General features: G+C 33.3%; 1 protein-coding gene across 7 annotated transcripts in view; it reads right to left on the bottom strand.

Moving 5' to 3' along the window:
* Positions 1-13,957, bottom strand: part of LOC127877592 (P-selectin-like) — a 53,722-nt gene that overhangs the window by 25,808 nt on the left and 13,957 nt on the right. For 3 of the 7 annotated variants that reach the window (XM_052423603.1, XM_052423610.1, XM_052423608.1), the window contains 4 exons: positions 13,604-13,777; positions 13,102-13,275; positions 8,638-8,810; positions 8,181-8,354 (listed from right to left, as the gene is read on the bottom strand). In XM_052423603.1, the coding sequence (XP_052279563.1) occupies positions 8,316-8,354; positions 8,638-8,810; positions 13,102-13,275; positions 13,604-13,777 (560 nt within the window). In that variant the 3' untranslated portion in view covers positions 8,181-8,315. Of the gene's footprint in view, positions 1-7,100; positions 7,492-7,693; positions 7,897-8,180; positions 8,355-8,637; positions 8,811-13,101; positions 13,276-13,603; positions 13,778-13,957 lie in introns of those variants that run through there. The other 4 variants (XM_052423604.1, XM_052423606.1, XM_052423609.1 and 1 more) reach the window with 4 other exon arrangements.

The following is a 13,957-nucleotide window of genomic DNA, read 5'->3' as shown; positions in this document are numbered from 1 at the left end:
AAAACAAGAGATGTCATCCTAGGATGACATATGTCCAAATAAACGCTTTGATAGAAGTTATTAGTATTTTTCAAAATCTAAACGAAAGTGTCACGGACAAATGTCTACACAGACAGACAAACGGACAGACAGTGCGATCACTATATGCACTTAAACCGTGACATAAAGATGGAAAAAATATATATGTGTTTGTCAAAAACACAATGCGTGTCTGTCAGAAACACAATGCCATTACTACACTACTTTGATACATTTTTTTTAACTTTGACCTCGAAGGATGAAAATGACCTTTCACCACTCAAAATGTGCAGCTGCATGAGATACACATGAATGCCAAATATTAAGTTGCTATGTGAAGATACATAGAAGTTATTATCATTATTTGAAACATAAACACGAAACCTAAACGCAAAGTGTGACGGAATGACATACGGACAGACAGACGGACGGTCTGATCACTATATGCCCTCCTCTAAGGGAATAACAAATTATTTCCAGCGTGGTCCTTGGGGTAATGTATTGTAAGAAATACTAATTATATTTATAAACAAGAGCTTGCACCATAGCATGACATATGCCTCCTATAAACGCTTTGATAGGAGTTATAGCATTTTTTGAAACCTTAACGCATATTTCGAAACCTAAACGTGAACCCTAAGTTCAAGGTCAAGGTCACAAGGGTCAAAGTTTTTGTGTGTATGGAAAGGCCTCGTCCATATGCACATGCATACAAAATATGAAGGTTATATCTCAAGGGGAATAGAAGTTATGAGCATTTTTCAAAACCTAAACGCAAAGTGTGACGGAGAGACAGACGTACAGACAGACGGACATACAGTCCGATCACTATATGCACCCTTTTCTTCGAAAGGGGGCATACAAATATTCAATCACAGAAAGATATTCATGATTGCATTTGTACATGATTTATATTACTTAAAAAATCAGACATTGAAAAAAATGTTTATATAGTCAAATCAAAATTTAAACTAAACTGGCAATGAGAATAAATTATCCATTAACGCAATGAAATGGATTTATAAATAATTTAACATATAAAATTATGGCAGATAAAAAAATATAATTGTATTACCTAAAGCATTATATGAGTGTTTGTGTGTTCTCTTGCTCCAACCTCCATCTGCTACCACTGTAATCGCAGGAACACCTTGGTGGAAACAGTTGTCTTCTTTATGCCAGCCTTCGTTCTTCAGCACCTGTAATTAATAATTATTGGTTCCACATTAAATTCAGGTTTTAATGTTTTGTACAACAACAACCCCCAGTATTTGCCAATATGATTTTTAAATAAAAAATAAAATGTAATTGTATTTGAAATTATTTATTTATAAAATTTGTACTTGGATAACCTTTTTACTTATGATCTGTGTAATTGTTAAGTTACATGTATGTTGACATGCAGTAATATAAATGAATGCAGGGGTTTTCAGCCTTTTATAACAGGGGCCTATTAAAGGCCCCATTCCAATTGAACATTTATTGAAAATCATGCAGTTTTCATAATAATCCTAACTTACACCAATTTTTTCATTTCCCGAAGCAGTAATTTTAGAGACAATTCTTCCCTAAATGAGCAATTTCTTCACAAAATCCATAGGCTAGGGCCTCTTCCCAATGAATGGAGGAAAAATGGGAGTATATAAAAATAATGACTGTTATGAATTATTTATGTTTTTTATTACTATTTTATGTCTAACATATATAATTTCAACTCATAACCATTTGCATGCTTGGAAATTTGTCTTCTGCTAAAATGTCGTCTGCTGAATTTCTAAAATAAGCATTTATTTTCTTCGTTTTTTTCAAATAATACTATCAGAATAGCAAACAGTTTGGATCCTGATGAGACGCTACATTCTGTGGCGTCTCATCTGGATCCAAACTGTTTGCAAAGGCCTTAAAAAATCGGTTCCCGCATTGTAAGGGTTAAAGTAACTCAGAATGTAAAGTTTTAATTGCATATTCCTCTCCCATTTTAATAGCAAATTAAATTAAATATATAGGTGAATAATTTATGTCATTTGTGGCCCAGTGGTAACGACGTCAGACTAGCGATCATATGATTTATGTCGAGTTGTCTGTTCAAATCTCAGCCATATCCACCAGGCTCAGCAGTAGGAGATCAGAAAACGAAATTTTAAAGCTATTTATGTAATTTGTTAAAAATTGTTGCACAATTGAGATAAAAAAAATATCATGCAAAGTAATTTACGGTCTGTATACTATGACATATATATATATATATATATATATATATATATATATATATATATATATATATATATATATATATATATATATATATATATATATATATATATATATATATATATATATATATATATATGTGTGTGTGTGTATTATAAATACCTGCTGCTAGTAATTCATCTTGAGAAATACATTCCCGCGAAGCATCAATTTGAGATTCAATTCTCGTGAAAGCAGGCCGGGACAAACCATGGATCCCCACACAACTCGAACATTTATATCATATTGACCTGTAATTGTGTCCATGGTTTTTAGTTTTGGGCTTGTTTCAAATTTAAAACTTTTATTGCATCCACAGCAGCAAACAGACAGGACGGACGCTAAACCATGTGCCCTAAGCTCCGAAGTAATTCGTACGACTGGATTGTTTGTAATAACAACTTGTTTCGCTGCCTCACACAATACAACATGTTTCATTACCTCATTCATGTGCGTTTCTAGACATCCTAGATTTATCAGTCTATATCCATTAATATTGATGTTTCTTATACGACGCAATACAACCTTCAACTATCAAATTTCTTACATCGATACAGAGTGTTTATGAATGGTAATACAGTAGGCAATTTCCTTTTGAATGATTTTGAACATGCTTTTTGTTTTGATACTTTCAATTTTAAAGGAGATATCTGGCGAGTGGCGACATACATGTAATGATTAATTCCGCACTTTCCTCTTCTTAGAATGTATTCCAGTAGCCAGCCCAAAACGCTTAACTACTTTCCAGTGACCCTTCATTTTCAAATTCACTTATTTACTCACAATTGAGTTATAAGTATAGTCACCAAATAACACAATTACAAAAAAATGAACTATAATAACAAAAGGAAACACTTTAAACGTTCATTTAAAATTAAAAGTACTTTGAAAGACGACTTTATGACAACTTTCAAACATATGACGACCATGTGCATGTCACTCCTCGAACACCATACACAATTTTTTCGATTAATTTGTGGGCATAAAAACATCCGGTTTCAAGGAAGTCGACAGACCACTATTTCAATTAAAGATCTAGACATAATATATGTGTGATCGGAAAAATGAATAATACAAATGAATTGCAAACGTACATATAAAACAAAGTAAACACTTACCTTTCTATAAAAACCTTGTAAACGTTCAAAAATGCATTTGTTATTGTCTGGCCATGATGTCTGGTTCAGCTAGCCGTTATTTGCCGGAAGTATATTCGAAAAATATTTCGTTTCAAAATCGATCATTTACAAATTACTCACGATCCGTTTGTTCTAAAATTTGAATAATTTGTTTATGATGTAATTTCAAGTTATGTTATAAAGTTAATATTTAATATAAGCAATAATTAACAAATTCGCAAATACGAATCAATACACATTTCTGACCAAGATGGACGACCGATGAAATTAAATCGGGAGGAGAGTCAATTATATCAAGATTCTTTTCAAATAGTGCGTTTCAAGTAAGTGTCATTGTTATGGAGATATTATGAAAGATATATTTTCATTAATTTTATTTTATAAGATCATAACTATTATTGATCGCATGCTATACGCGTGGAAAGTTAGTATTTTTCCAAAATCTATAAATAGCGACTCATGGCATTGACATGTTCATTTTGAAATACGCATGGTGTCGTTGTGGGGCTGTATTGACGCAATTCAATGTTAGGAGTACCTTACATATAACTTGCAGATACTGTTGGTGTTTTTATTTGGTGCATTTGTGTTGTTTTTTTAATGAAATTGAGAATTTGCCATACATTGCAATATTTTTGCTAATAATTACATTATTACTAACATTTGTGAGTGTTTTTTTATTGTATACATATATGGAATAAAAATGTGATTAATGCAACCATATGTAAATTTCATTAACTTATTTTGGGTATTACTAATCATTTTTATATTTTAAAATTTCTTCTATGTGGGGTCATTTTGGGACTTTACATGAACATAAACTAGAAATAAATGTGAAGAACATGGCCGACACGTAAAAGATATCAAGTTAACAAAGCCTATATATGTCCGATATAAGATATTTTGTCGTCGGAGATCGCATTACTGAAATTCGTTAGAAATTACTATTGCACAGTCCAAAAATTGTTCGATGTTACTTTGAAAATGACCCATTTTCAACTAACCAACATGAAGCGATTCTTACAACTTAACAAATTGTTAAAATGACAATGTCCAACTCTTTGATTAATATTTTTTTTTAAACATTGTGAATAAGCAGTTAAATCTGTGAATGAGTAACCTTAAAAATGATTCACCTTGCAACACGATTTACCCGCAGGTCAACAAATAAGGATCGATTTTAGTCTATTGGCTTTAAGGAAAATAGACTTTATAAGGGCAGATCGAAAAGACGTCTCGTCGGTTGAGTGTAAAAATGCGGTAAAAATGCCCTGATGTAGTCGAATTTTTGCAGGCGCAATATATAAGGTAGTTAACATTGAATTTTATAATTCTTAATTTTTTCACTTAGAAACTATTTTTCGAAGATTTTCTAATGAAAATTCGTCTATTACCATTTTTAGTGAATTTTTCTAAGACTTTTTTCAGTGAAACAAACGTTATCAGAAAATAAAACAAAGTTCGTTCGTTTAACAAGTCTTTTCTTGGCAAACGCTTATAACGTTTACTATAAAGATTGAGTAATCACATGATAGTCAAGATGGCGACGTATATACCGAAACAGGTATTTTTCGCCGTTTTATACCCTATATTTATACCCTTATGAAACCTTGTGTGATTTATAGCGGACAGCGCAGCTTCTTACCAGACTGCGCAATAAGCGCCATAAGATTCAATTTTGCATGACGCGGCTCTGAAAGTATGATTTGAATGTGCCAATAGAAAACTGCGTGTGAATAAAATATTAAAATACCATATATTTCCATGGCTAATACATAAACTCATAATGAGCCATGTGAGGACACATATGATGTGATCTCCAGTAGTAAAATTTTTATTTTTTTATTTACGAACATTTACGTGTGGTTTGAATATACGTGAAATTTATACAACATATTTCAAGCGGTGAATATGCGACTAAAAAGTGACAAAAATTTGATTTTCAACAATGCCAACTCGTAGAAAACAAATCTTTGACATTATTGCAGGTAAATAATGACCGATAAGAATATCTTTCAATTAAATATTTTTCAAAATAATATTCATATAGCCAATTATATGCATTTTTAATTAAATGATAAAATATTATGTCCATTCGTCAAAGAATTGTGATGATTCGTTTGCGGTTACTTAAACTAATGTGCACTATGTAAATACAATTGATGATTATATCTCATATACTTATCGAATAGTTTAAGAATTTATTATTACCGTGAGCTAACCTCGTTTTTTTTGTAATACTTATTGTGGTAACTGAGGTTTTCTTTTATGTCCTCTTGAATTTCCCCAAAATTGTAATGATGCAAGCTAGCTATTATTCAGACTTGATATTCCTCACTTACGACATATTCCCTTAGAGACATAAATTACAGACTTATATACACTAAAATACTTTGTACCAAAAATATCACATATATTTGGATTATATTTTCACACAAGTTCAAGAACTGATTTCGCGCTCACATTTGTCACTGTATGCTTTTAATTAAAATACTTATGTGCAAGAACGGTATGTGAATTGATTTTAGTATATAAGAGATGCTTGAAAACTTGTCGAAAACTTTTGTCAGAGGAAGAAGTTCCTATTCTCCTGTCTGAAGAAACGCACATTAGATCGACATGCCTATTCTTTATATAGTCAATACTTTAGATGTGTTTCAACAGTTGTTGTTATTTTTGGTAGATGCAAAGTAGGTGAACGTTCAAAGAACAACAACATATCAATCCAAAGATTTATCAATAAACATCTTTTGATTTATCAAAGACCATCATTGTATAACATTTAATTCAAAACGTAAATGGTAGATGTTAAGTAGCATTAGCCTACTGATAGTTGGTAAATAAAGGATTACAACTTGTAAGCATTAACATGGGTAGGACAACGAACTAAATTGTGTGCAAATCTGAATTGCGTTTAAGGTTTTTACATTTCCTGCAATACAGATTAATTGCCTTCTCAATTATTTCAAAACAATACATGTTTACAAGATACTGGTAACGTTTAGTTTACAAATTCAATGATTTTATGTATTTGAAATATAGCTTTGTTGCTTAATGTTACTGTGTCCAATATCAAAATATGAATAAAAGTATGGCATATATATTTATCTGACATACATCTTAACAAATCGCTGTCGACTAAGTGATATCGGCAACCAAATTTACGTTATTACAAAAATAGTATTCTCTATGCATACGCTTATATAGGTAAAATAGATAAGTCAATTTAATTGAAATATACAGTATATACACGAATTCCCTATGGCTGTAAATTGCAAGATTGCAAACATCTCGCAGTAAAATCAGACGCGTGGCAAAAGTTAGCGTTACAATACACATCCAGGCCCTCCGGGTTGTCAGAATATTCGAAGTCTTGAAACATGAACGTAGTCTCGTGCGCAGATTGTGACATTATGTGTGTGTTGGCGTCGACTTCACAGCTGTAACAAAGACGTCAACACGCTACAAATGTATGTTAAGTAATACACTTAAGCATTCGTAATCTAATACATTCTAATCGTGTTTTTTTCTAAGATTTTTCTGACCACAACTTTAAATTGTTATAAAATAATCAACCAGTACTTGTTATCATATTTGCACTTAGGTAGACACTATAGATTTGATTGTCGTGGTGCTTGTAATACCTACATAGAACGTTTTCTTGAATAATATTAAATGTAAACTAATATCCGTCATTAATCAGAAGGTAGTCTAAAGTTGAGTTTGAGTTTTGCCAAGGTTTCGTAAAACAGGAATGGAGTCGCATCTTTATGGACCAATCATAAACCGTCGTGTACACTTTAACATAAATGGTGTCACCAATGCTGGCATGCAAGGGATTTCCGGCTAATGCCTGCGTAAAGCTTGGATCCGAATAAAATCCTAGGCTGATACTGTTATGCACTACGACGGAGGAATGATGCGTGTTAACGTCATGATGAATGTGAGAAGACGTTGCCTCGTTTCGAATGACGTCGCATTCGATTGTATATGTCCAGACGTGATTCCGAATAATATGAGGGTTGAGCAGGTCAAACGTGGCGTAGATGAGTTTATTTTCATATATAATGGCTTCGCCGGAAATCTAAAATGAATTATTGACATCCTATAAATATAATACAGCTATTTATATTAAAAGCATATGAAAAACGTACTGATATCAATGCTTTGATGCATGCTACATTTTACGTCAGATTTTCATAAATGATCAGCTAAGCAATGTTACAACCTGAATTGTAATAACGACCTGAATTGTAATAAACTTTATTAAAGCAACCTGACAGTACCTTTTCATTCGTTAAACAATCCTTAAATCCAAATGTATATTGAAGAATATTACGACTAAAAGATCCTTTGCAAGACGTCTCGCCAAAATAAATGTTGTTCGGTAAAGCAGAAGGGTACATTTGCTGCAGTATCGACATATCAATGGATATGTTCCATCCAATGCTACTGCATCCAGCGCGTATCGCTTTATTTAAATCCATTTCTGAAACGTATAACAAGAGAACAAATGAATGGAACAATGTAATACTGCTTATCGAATGAAGGTTTGTTTTAATCAATATTAAGTCTCTTATGCAGTTGATTTTATAAATAACATTCCGTTAAATAAACTCGAAATGTACAACTCTTCAATTATACAGCAATTACTAATAAGCTACGTTCGGGATTTCACACCTGATCAGTACTTCCCCGCACTCTGGTTTTTTCACATGTTAATGCGTTCATTCCACTAGGGACGTATCCTTGCTTAATAATAAGATTACTCACCCACAGTAGAGCATGTCTGACCAGTACTGCCCCAATGTCCATTACTGTCACACGTAACAATTCCACTACCACGTAGGATGTATCCTGTTAGACAAGATATTGTAGCCGTAGACCCGTATGTCGTGGTGGTGTGTGTCACGCTGCCATGTTGTGGTGCCCATAGATGTCCACAATCTGTCATAATTATTTACACAATTGTTGAAGAAAATGTGCAAAATGATAATTCAGCTGGCTAGCATTTTACTATTTGAAAGCAGTTAATTTACCATAAAACCAATATTAAATTATGTGTTTCCAATAACAGACACGGTATTTGCACAATTATGCTAACACATGGCGAACATTTAACTACTGTGAAACTCACCAAATATGTTTAATATCCCAGATAACATTGTTGCGGGTGTAACGAGTTTATATTATGCGAACCGCGAAAACGGCTATATACTACAACACTCACCAATAATTGTACACATTTGACTAGTACTATTCCAATGTCCATTACTGTCACACGTAACCATTCCATCGCCACGCAGGATGTATCCGGTCCGACACGATATTGTAGCATTAGACCCGTATGTGGTGCTGGTGTGTGACACGTTGCCATGTGTGGTGCCGTTAGATATCCACAATCTGTCATAATAATTGACACATATGTTGAAGAACTAATTCAAAATATACAGTATGATAATTCAACTATATGCAATTTGCTATTTGAAAGCACTTCATTTTCCATAACACCAAGAGTTTATTATGTGTTTCAAATGAAAGACACGATGGATTATGATATCAAATGGCGAACTTTTAACTACTGTGAAGCTCGCCAAATACGTATGAATGTACAATATGCGTTCAGCGAACATGGTTATTTACTAAACAAAACGAATTGGTAACGACTCGGCCCCTTAACGACTCGCCCCATAACGACTCGCCCCATGTTTTATAACGATTCGCCCCACCTATATAACGACTCGCCCCACATATATAACGACTCGCCCCATCATAGCTTATATGGTAGGATTTTTTTTTTTAATTTGTTAACAGCCTAGTATCCTTGATTCAATTTCGGCCATGTTTATGCCTTATTTCGATTTTATTGTGTTTAAACAAAAACTATACATTTAAAAGTGGGTGGGTATGGAAAAATATCTCCAAGTATCAGGCTATTTGGTCCCATTTTTAATTTGAATAAATCGTTGAAAATATGTTAGTCGATACTCTTTAAAACTATGGAATAGTGTTTATTACAGTATTACTTTATCTCTATTGAAGATTATTCCTTTTGAAAAAAGATTCTCGCTTCTTTTGTTTCAGGTTAGTCGTTGACAAAATGAGGTTTATTATAGACTAGATACAATAGTCTGAGACGGCTTTGAAAATAAAACAAACTATAAATGTATTTCTATTACATATATTTGGATAACTGTAGCGTATTTATATAACAATAAGAAATACACATGTCTTAACAATACAATACAGTATCGTATTTACTGCACATAAATTGTTCATTTTATTAGCTCGGCTGTTTTCGGAGAAAACCCGAGGTATTGTCATAGCCAGCTTGTCGTCTGCCGTCCGCCGTGATAAAAATTAACATTGGCTCTAAAATCAAAGTGCTTCCACCTACAACTTTGAAACTTCATATGTAGATGCACCTTAACGAGTTTACACGCCACACCCATTTTTGGGTCATTAGGTCAAAGGTCAAGGTCACTGTGACCTCTAAAAAAATAATCTGACAAGCTTTCATTTATTCAAAACTGCATCCGCAGCCGAGCGTTGGCACCCGTTATGCGGTGCTCTTGTTAATACGTTCAATTACATCATCATCATAATCATCATCATAATAATCATCATTCGTCATCATAATCACCATCGTCATCATAATAACCGTTAGCATCATAATAATCATCATCATAATAATATTCATCATAAGTATCATTATCATAACATCATAATCATCATTGACACTTATGAACGAAACTGTTATTGTTTCATAGACAATTATCAATTTATTTTCATAAGCAATCAAAGTAACAATTTTTCTGTCGCGGAAATGCCTACAACGTGTTTGCAAATTTCGTCATAAATTACGTTACAAAATAAGGGAAGCTGTACATAACATAATTGATTTATGAATTGGCACTAAAACACGAAACTGTTATTGTTTCATAGACAATTATCAATAAATTTTCGTTAGCAATCAAAGAAACATCCTGTTGTGATATACATCGTTAATGCATTAAACAGATGTTGTTTTCTTTAATTTTCGGCAAAAATGAAATTTCGGCAAAGACCTTTTTTCATTTTTTTTCATTTCAATACCCGTATATTTGAAAATATCTTTACCACGAAGCAAGGTTATCACGCTTTCGCGGTTATGACACGTGTATTGTTGATTGTCATCACCCGCCCGCGGTACGTGTCAATTATGTTGTAAATTGATCGGTCTCTTTTATAACGATAATCCCTTTACCTTTGAGTAATTAAACGTGGCAATCTTTAATTGTCGGTATGCTCTAAGCCTTTGCTTCTTTTTCGGCATAGCTGTATACGCCAGCTTTTCACCTTAACTGACCTTTGTAACTGTCCAATAAAATTCAAATAAAATTTCCCGCGGCTGGGTCAGAATGAATACACTTCATTTATTCCATAGGCTGATTTGAGCATACGACCAGAACATTGGAAACATGTCCGCGTCTTTGTTAAGCTGTTTTACTGCGTGTTCAGCATAAAACAATTTTATCTCTAATTAAAGGCTTCATAGATAGAACAGTTTTACACTCAATCTCGATATCAATACAGTTTGTGCGTGCACCTTTTATTTTCAGAGGATTGCCAGCGCGAGAACGTTTTTAAAGGCTATGTTCTCATATTTAGTACTAACTTCCATATTCCTGTCAACATATTAACATGTAAAAGTAAGAGCAGTGGAAGCGAGGCCTCACTTTAATGCATTGCATTTCAAACCGCGAGGTATCAAGGTCAGTTCGCGGTTAGTGTGTGTGAATGTCAGAGTTTATATACAGGTCATCGCTGCGTCTTCACGACTACCGTATGTGCTGACCAGAGTTCGCGGCCAGTAAAATAATCGTTATATAATAAAGACGCTATAGCGTGAACTAGGTGAACTGGAATTTTCTTTAGACCAGAAAGATGTTAAATGAAGATATCCAGCGATATAATTATGTTATGTCAATAATAGATTCTTAATGTGTTTTCAACAATACCATGATAAATATTATTTTTAATTAATTTAACAAGAATTATTCCACCATATTGACTAATGTATTAAAGGGGCCTTTTCACAGATTTTGGCATTTTTTTTAACTTATTCATTAAATGCTTTATATTGATAAATGTAAACATTGGATAATAAAAGCTCCAGTAAAAAATCAAGAAAAAATTAAAAAAAAGAAAAGAACATTGCCCGGAGCAGGTTTCGAACCAGTGACCCCTGAAGTCCTGCCAGAGTCCTGAAGTAAAAACGCTTTAGCCTCCTGAGCTATTCCGCCGAATACACAATCTTGATGTATTTTATACCTTATATAAGCAATCTTCGTAGTTTCACAAAATTTAACGACAAAAACAGAACTCTCCAAATTATTCAATCGTTTCGCGTTGCAACGCTTTATAATTTTTAGGTTTTAAAATCGTCAAAAGATGCATATAATGGCTATATTAGAGCATGGTTAATGTTCAGTATTACTGTTTCCTCACAAATATCATAACTAAAACGAAAAATTACGAATCTGAAACAACTTTTTTCAATTTTGTCAATTTACCAAAGCGTGAAAAGATCCCTTTAAGCATAAGAGCGATGGTTCTCGATACTGTTAATAATCGAATCAAATAGCAATGCCCGACAAACCACTAAAACAGGTTTGTTCGAAGAACGCGCGTATAAATATTTAAAATATGTACGGATACTTCGCGTGCGGCCGGTTAACTCATATGTTTTAATTTCACTTCCATTCTTCTTTTGGTTTTCTGTTTTGTATCTATAGGTTTATGACCAACAATATGTTATAATGTAAAATAAGCCCCGAAACCTCCGCGTAACATCCCGTACTGCGTGTCATGCAGCTAAGAACTGCACAGAAAAAGACATTCGCTATCCTTGATCTCATTCATTGAACTCTTTACCTTTCATAAACTCCAACCACAATCACGCCGTATATCTTTTTTTAAAGATATTTCTTATTATTAATATAAAGGAAAGTATGACATGAAACAAATGTGCCGATATCCAATAGTCTTTAATTATCACAAAATTCATGCTATATGGTAATATTGTTACTGTACATACATGTATGAACATACATCATATAAAACTGAATACTAGCATCTTAATTTGACTTTTAGTATATGTTTAATAAGTATTGACGTTACAGGATCCCTATTGTTGTGTCGCCTGCTACAAATAGAATATTTAAGAATTGTTTGATATGCATAGTTATAATATGAAATAAGATTTTTCATAAAAGCACCACACCAATCATAAATTAAATGTAGATATTCATTATATAGACATGTTGTGTACAGAACTTCATATTCATTTTTTGAAAGTTATGGACAATTTCATATGTTTAAGCTTTATCCACCTACGTTTTATCTTAATGATGAATATAGCGATCTTAACAGTGTGTCAAGAATTTCAATAATGAATATTTATTTTAGTTAAATATAGGGATGATAATGGTGTTAAATCGAATCCCGATGGTTAACAAACTATGCCGAACCTTAAATTCATATTCTGAATTGATTTCATTTATATTACCATATATAATATAACATTTTATTTTGATAGGGCGAGTCGTTATGTATGTGGGGCGAGTCGTTAAATATGGGCGAATCGTTATAAAACATGGGGCGAGTCGCTATGGGGCGAGTCGTTAAGGGGGCGAGTCGTTACAAAACTCACCAAGAACAGTACACGTTTGAGTAGTACTGTTCCAAAACCCGCTGCTGTCACAGCTGGATGTGTTACTTCCATTAAGGATATACCCGGTCTGACATGATATTGTAGCCGTTGACCCGTATGTGGTGTTGATTTGTGACACGTTACCATGTTGTGGTGCCGTTAGATGCCCGCAATCTCTCATAATTATTAACAAATTTGTTGACGAAATAAGCCACACAAAATGAACAGTATGAATATTCAGCTAGCTATCAGTCAGTTATTTGAAAGAACTACATATACCATGAAACTAATATTAACATTACGGTTCTTAATTCAATGACAAGATGTTTACGATTATTGTAAAACAACGCGAAAATACAACTACTGTGAAACTCACCATATACGTTTGATATCCAAGATAAAATTAATTCGGATATCACGTATTTGTACATATACATATTCACGGTTTACACGAAACTATAACATGAGCACATCGAACATGATTGTATACTACACAACTCACCAATGACAACACATGTCTGACCAGTACTGTCCCAACGCCCACTGCTGTCACAGCTTGATGTATTACTTCCATTTAGGATGTATCCGGTCTGACACGATATTGTAGCCGTAGACCCGTATGTGGTGTTAATGTGTGACACGTTGCCATGTTGTGGTGCTATTAGATATCCACAATCTGTCATAATAATCAACACATGTTGTGAAGTCTTAAGCCAAATGTACAGTGTAATTAATCAGCTAACCGGCAGTTTGCTATTTGAAAGCAGTTCATTTACTATAAAACCAAGATTAAATTATGTGTTTCCAATCAATGACACGGTCTTTGCACAATCATGCTAACACACGGCGAATATTG

Source organism: Dreissena polymorpha, chromosome 4, assembly GCF_020536995.1.
Source record: "Dreissena polymorpha isolate Duluth1 chromosome 4, UMN_Dpol_1.0, whole genome shotgun sequence".
NCBI classification, from domain to species: domain Eukaryota; kingdom Metazoa; phylum Mollusca; class Bivalvia; order Myida; family Dreissenidae; genus Dreissena; species Dreissena polymorpha.
Note: the sequence above shows the minus strand (reverse complement) of the source record. Positions and strands in the feature narration are given on the sequence as shown.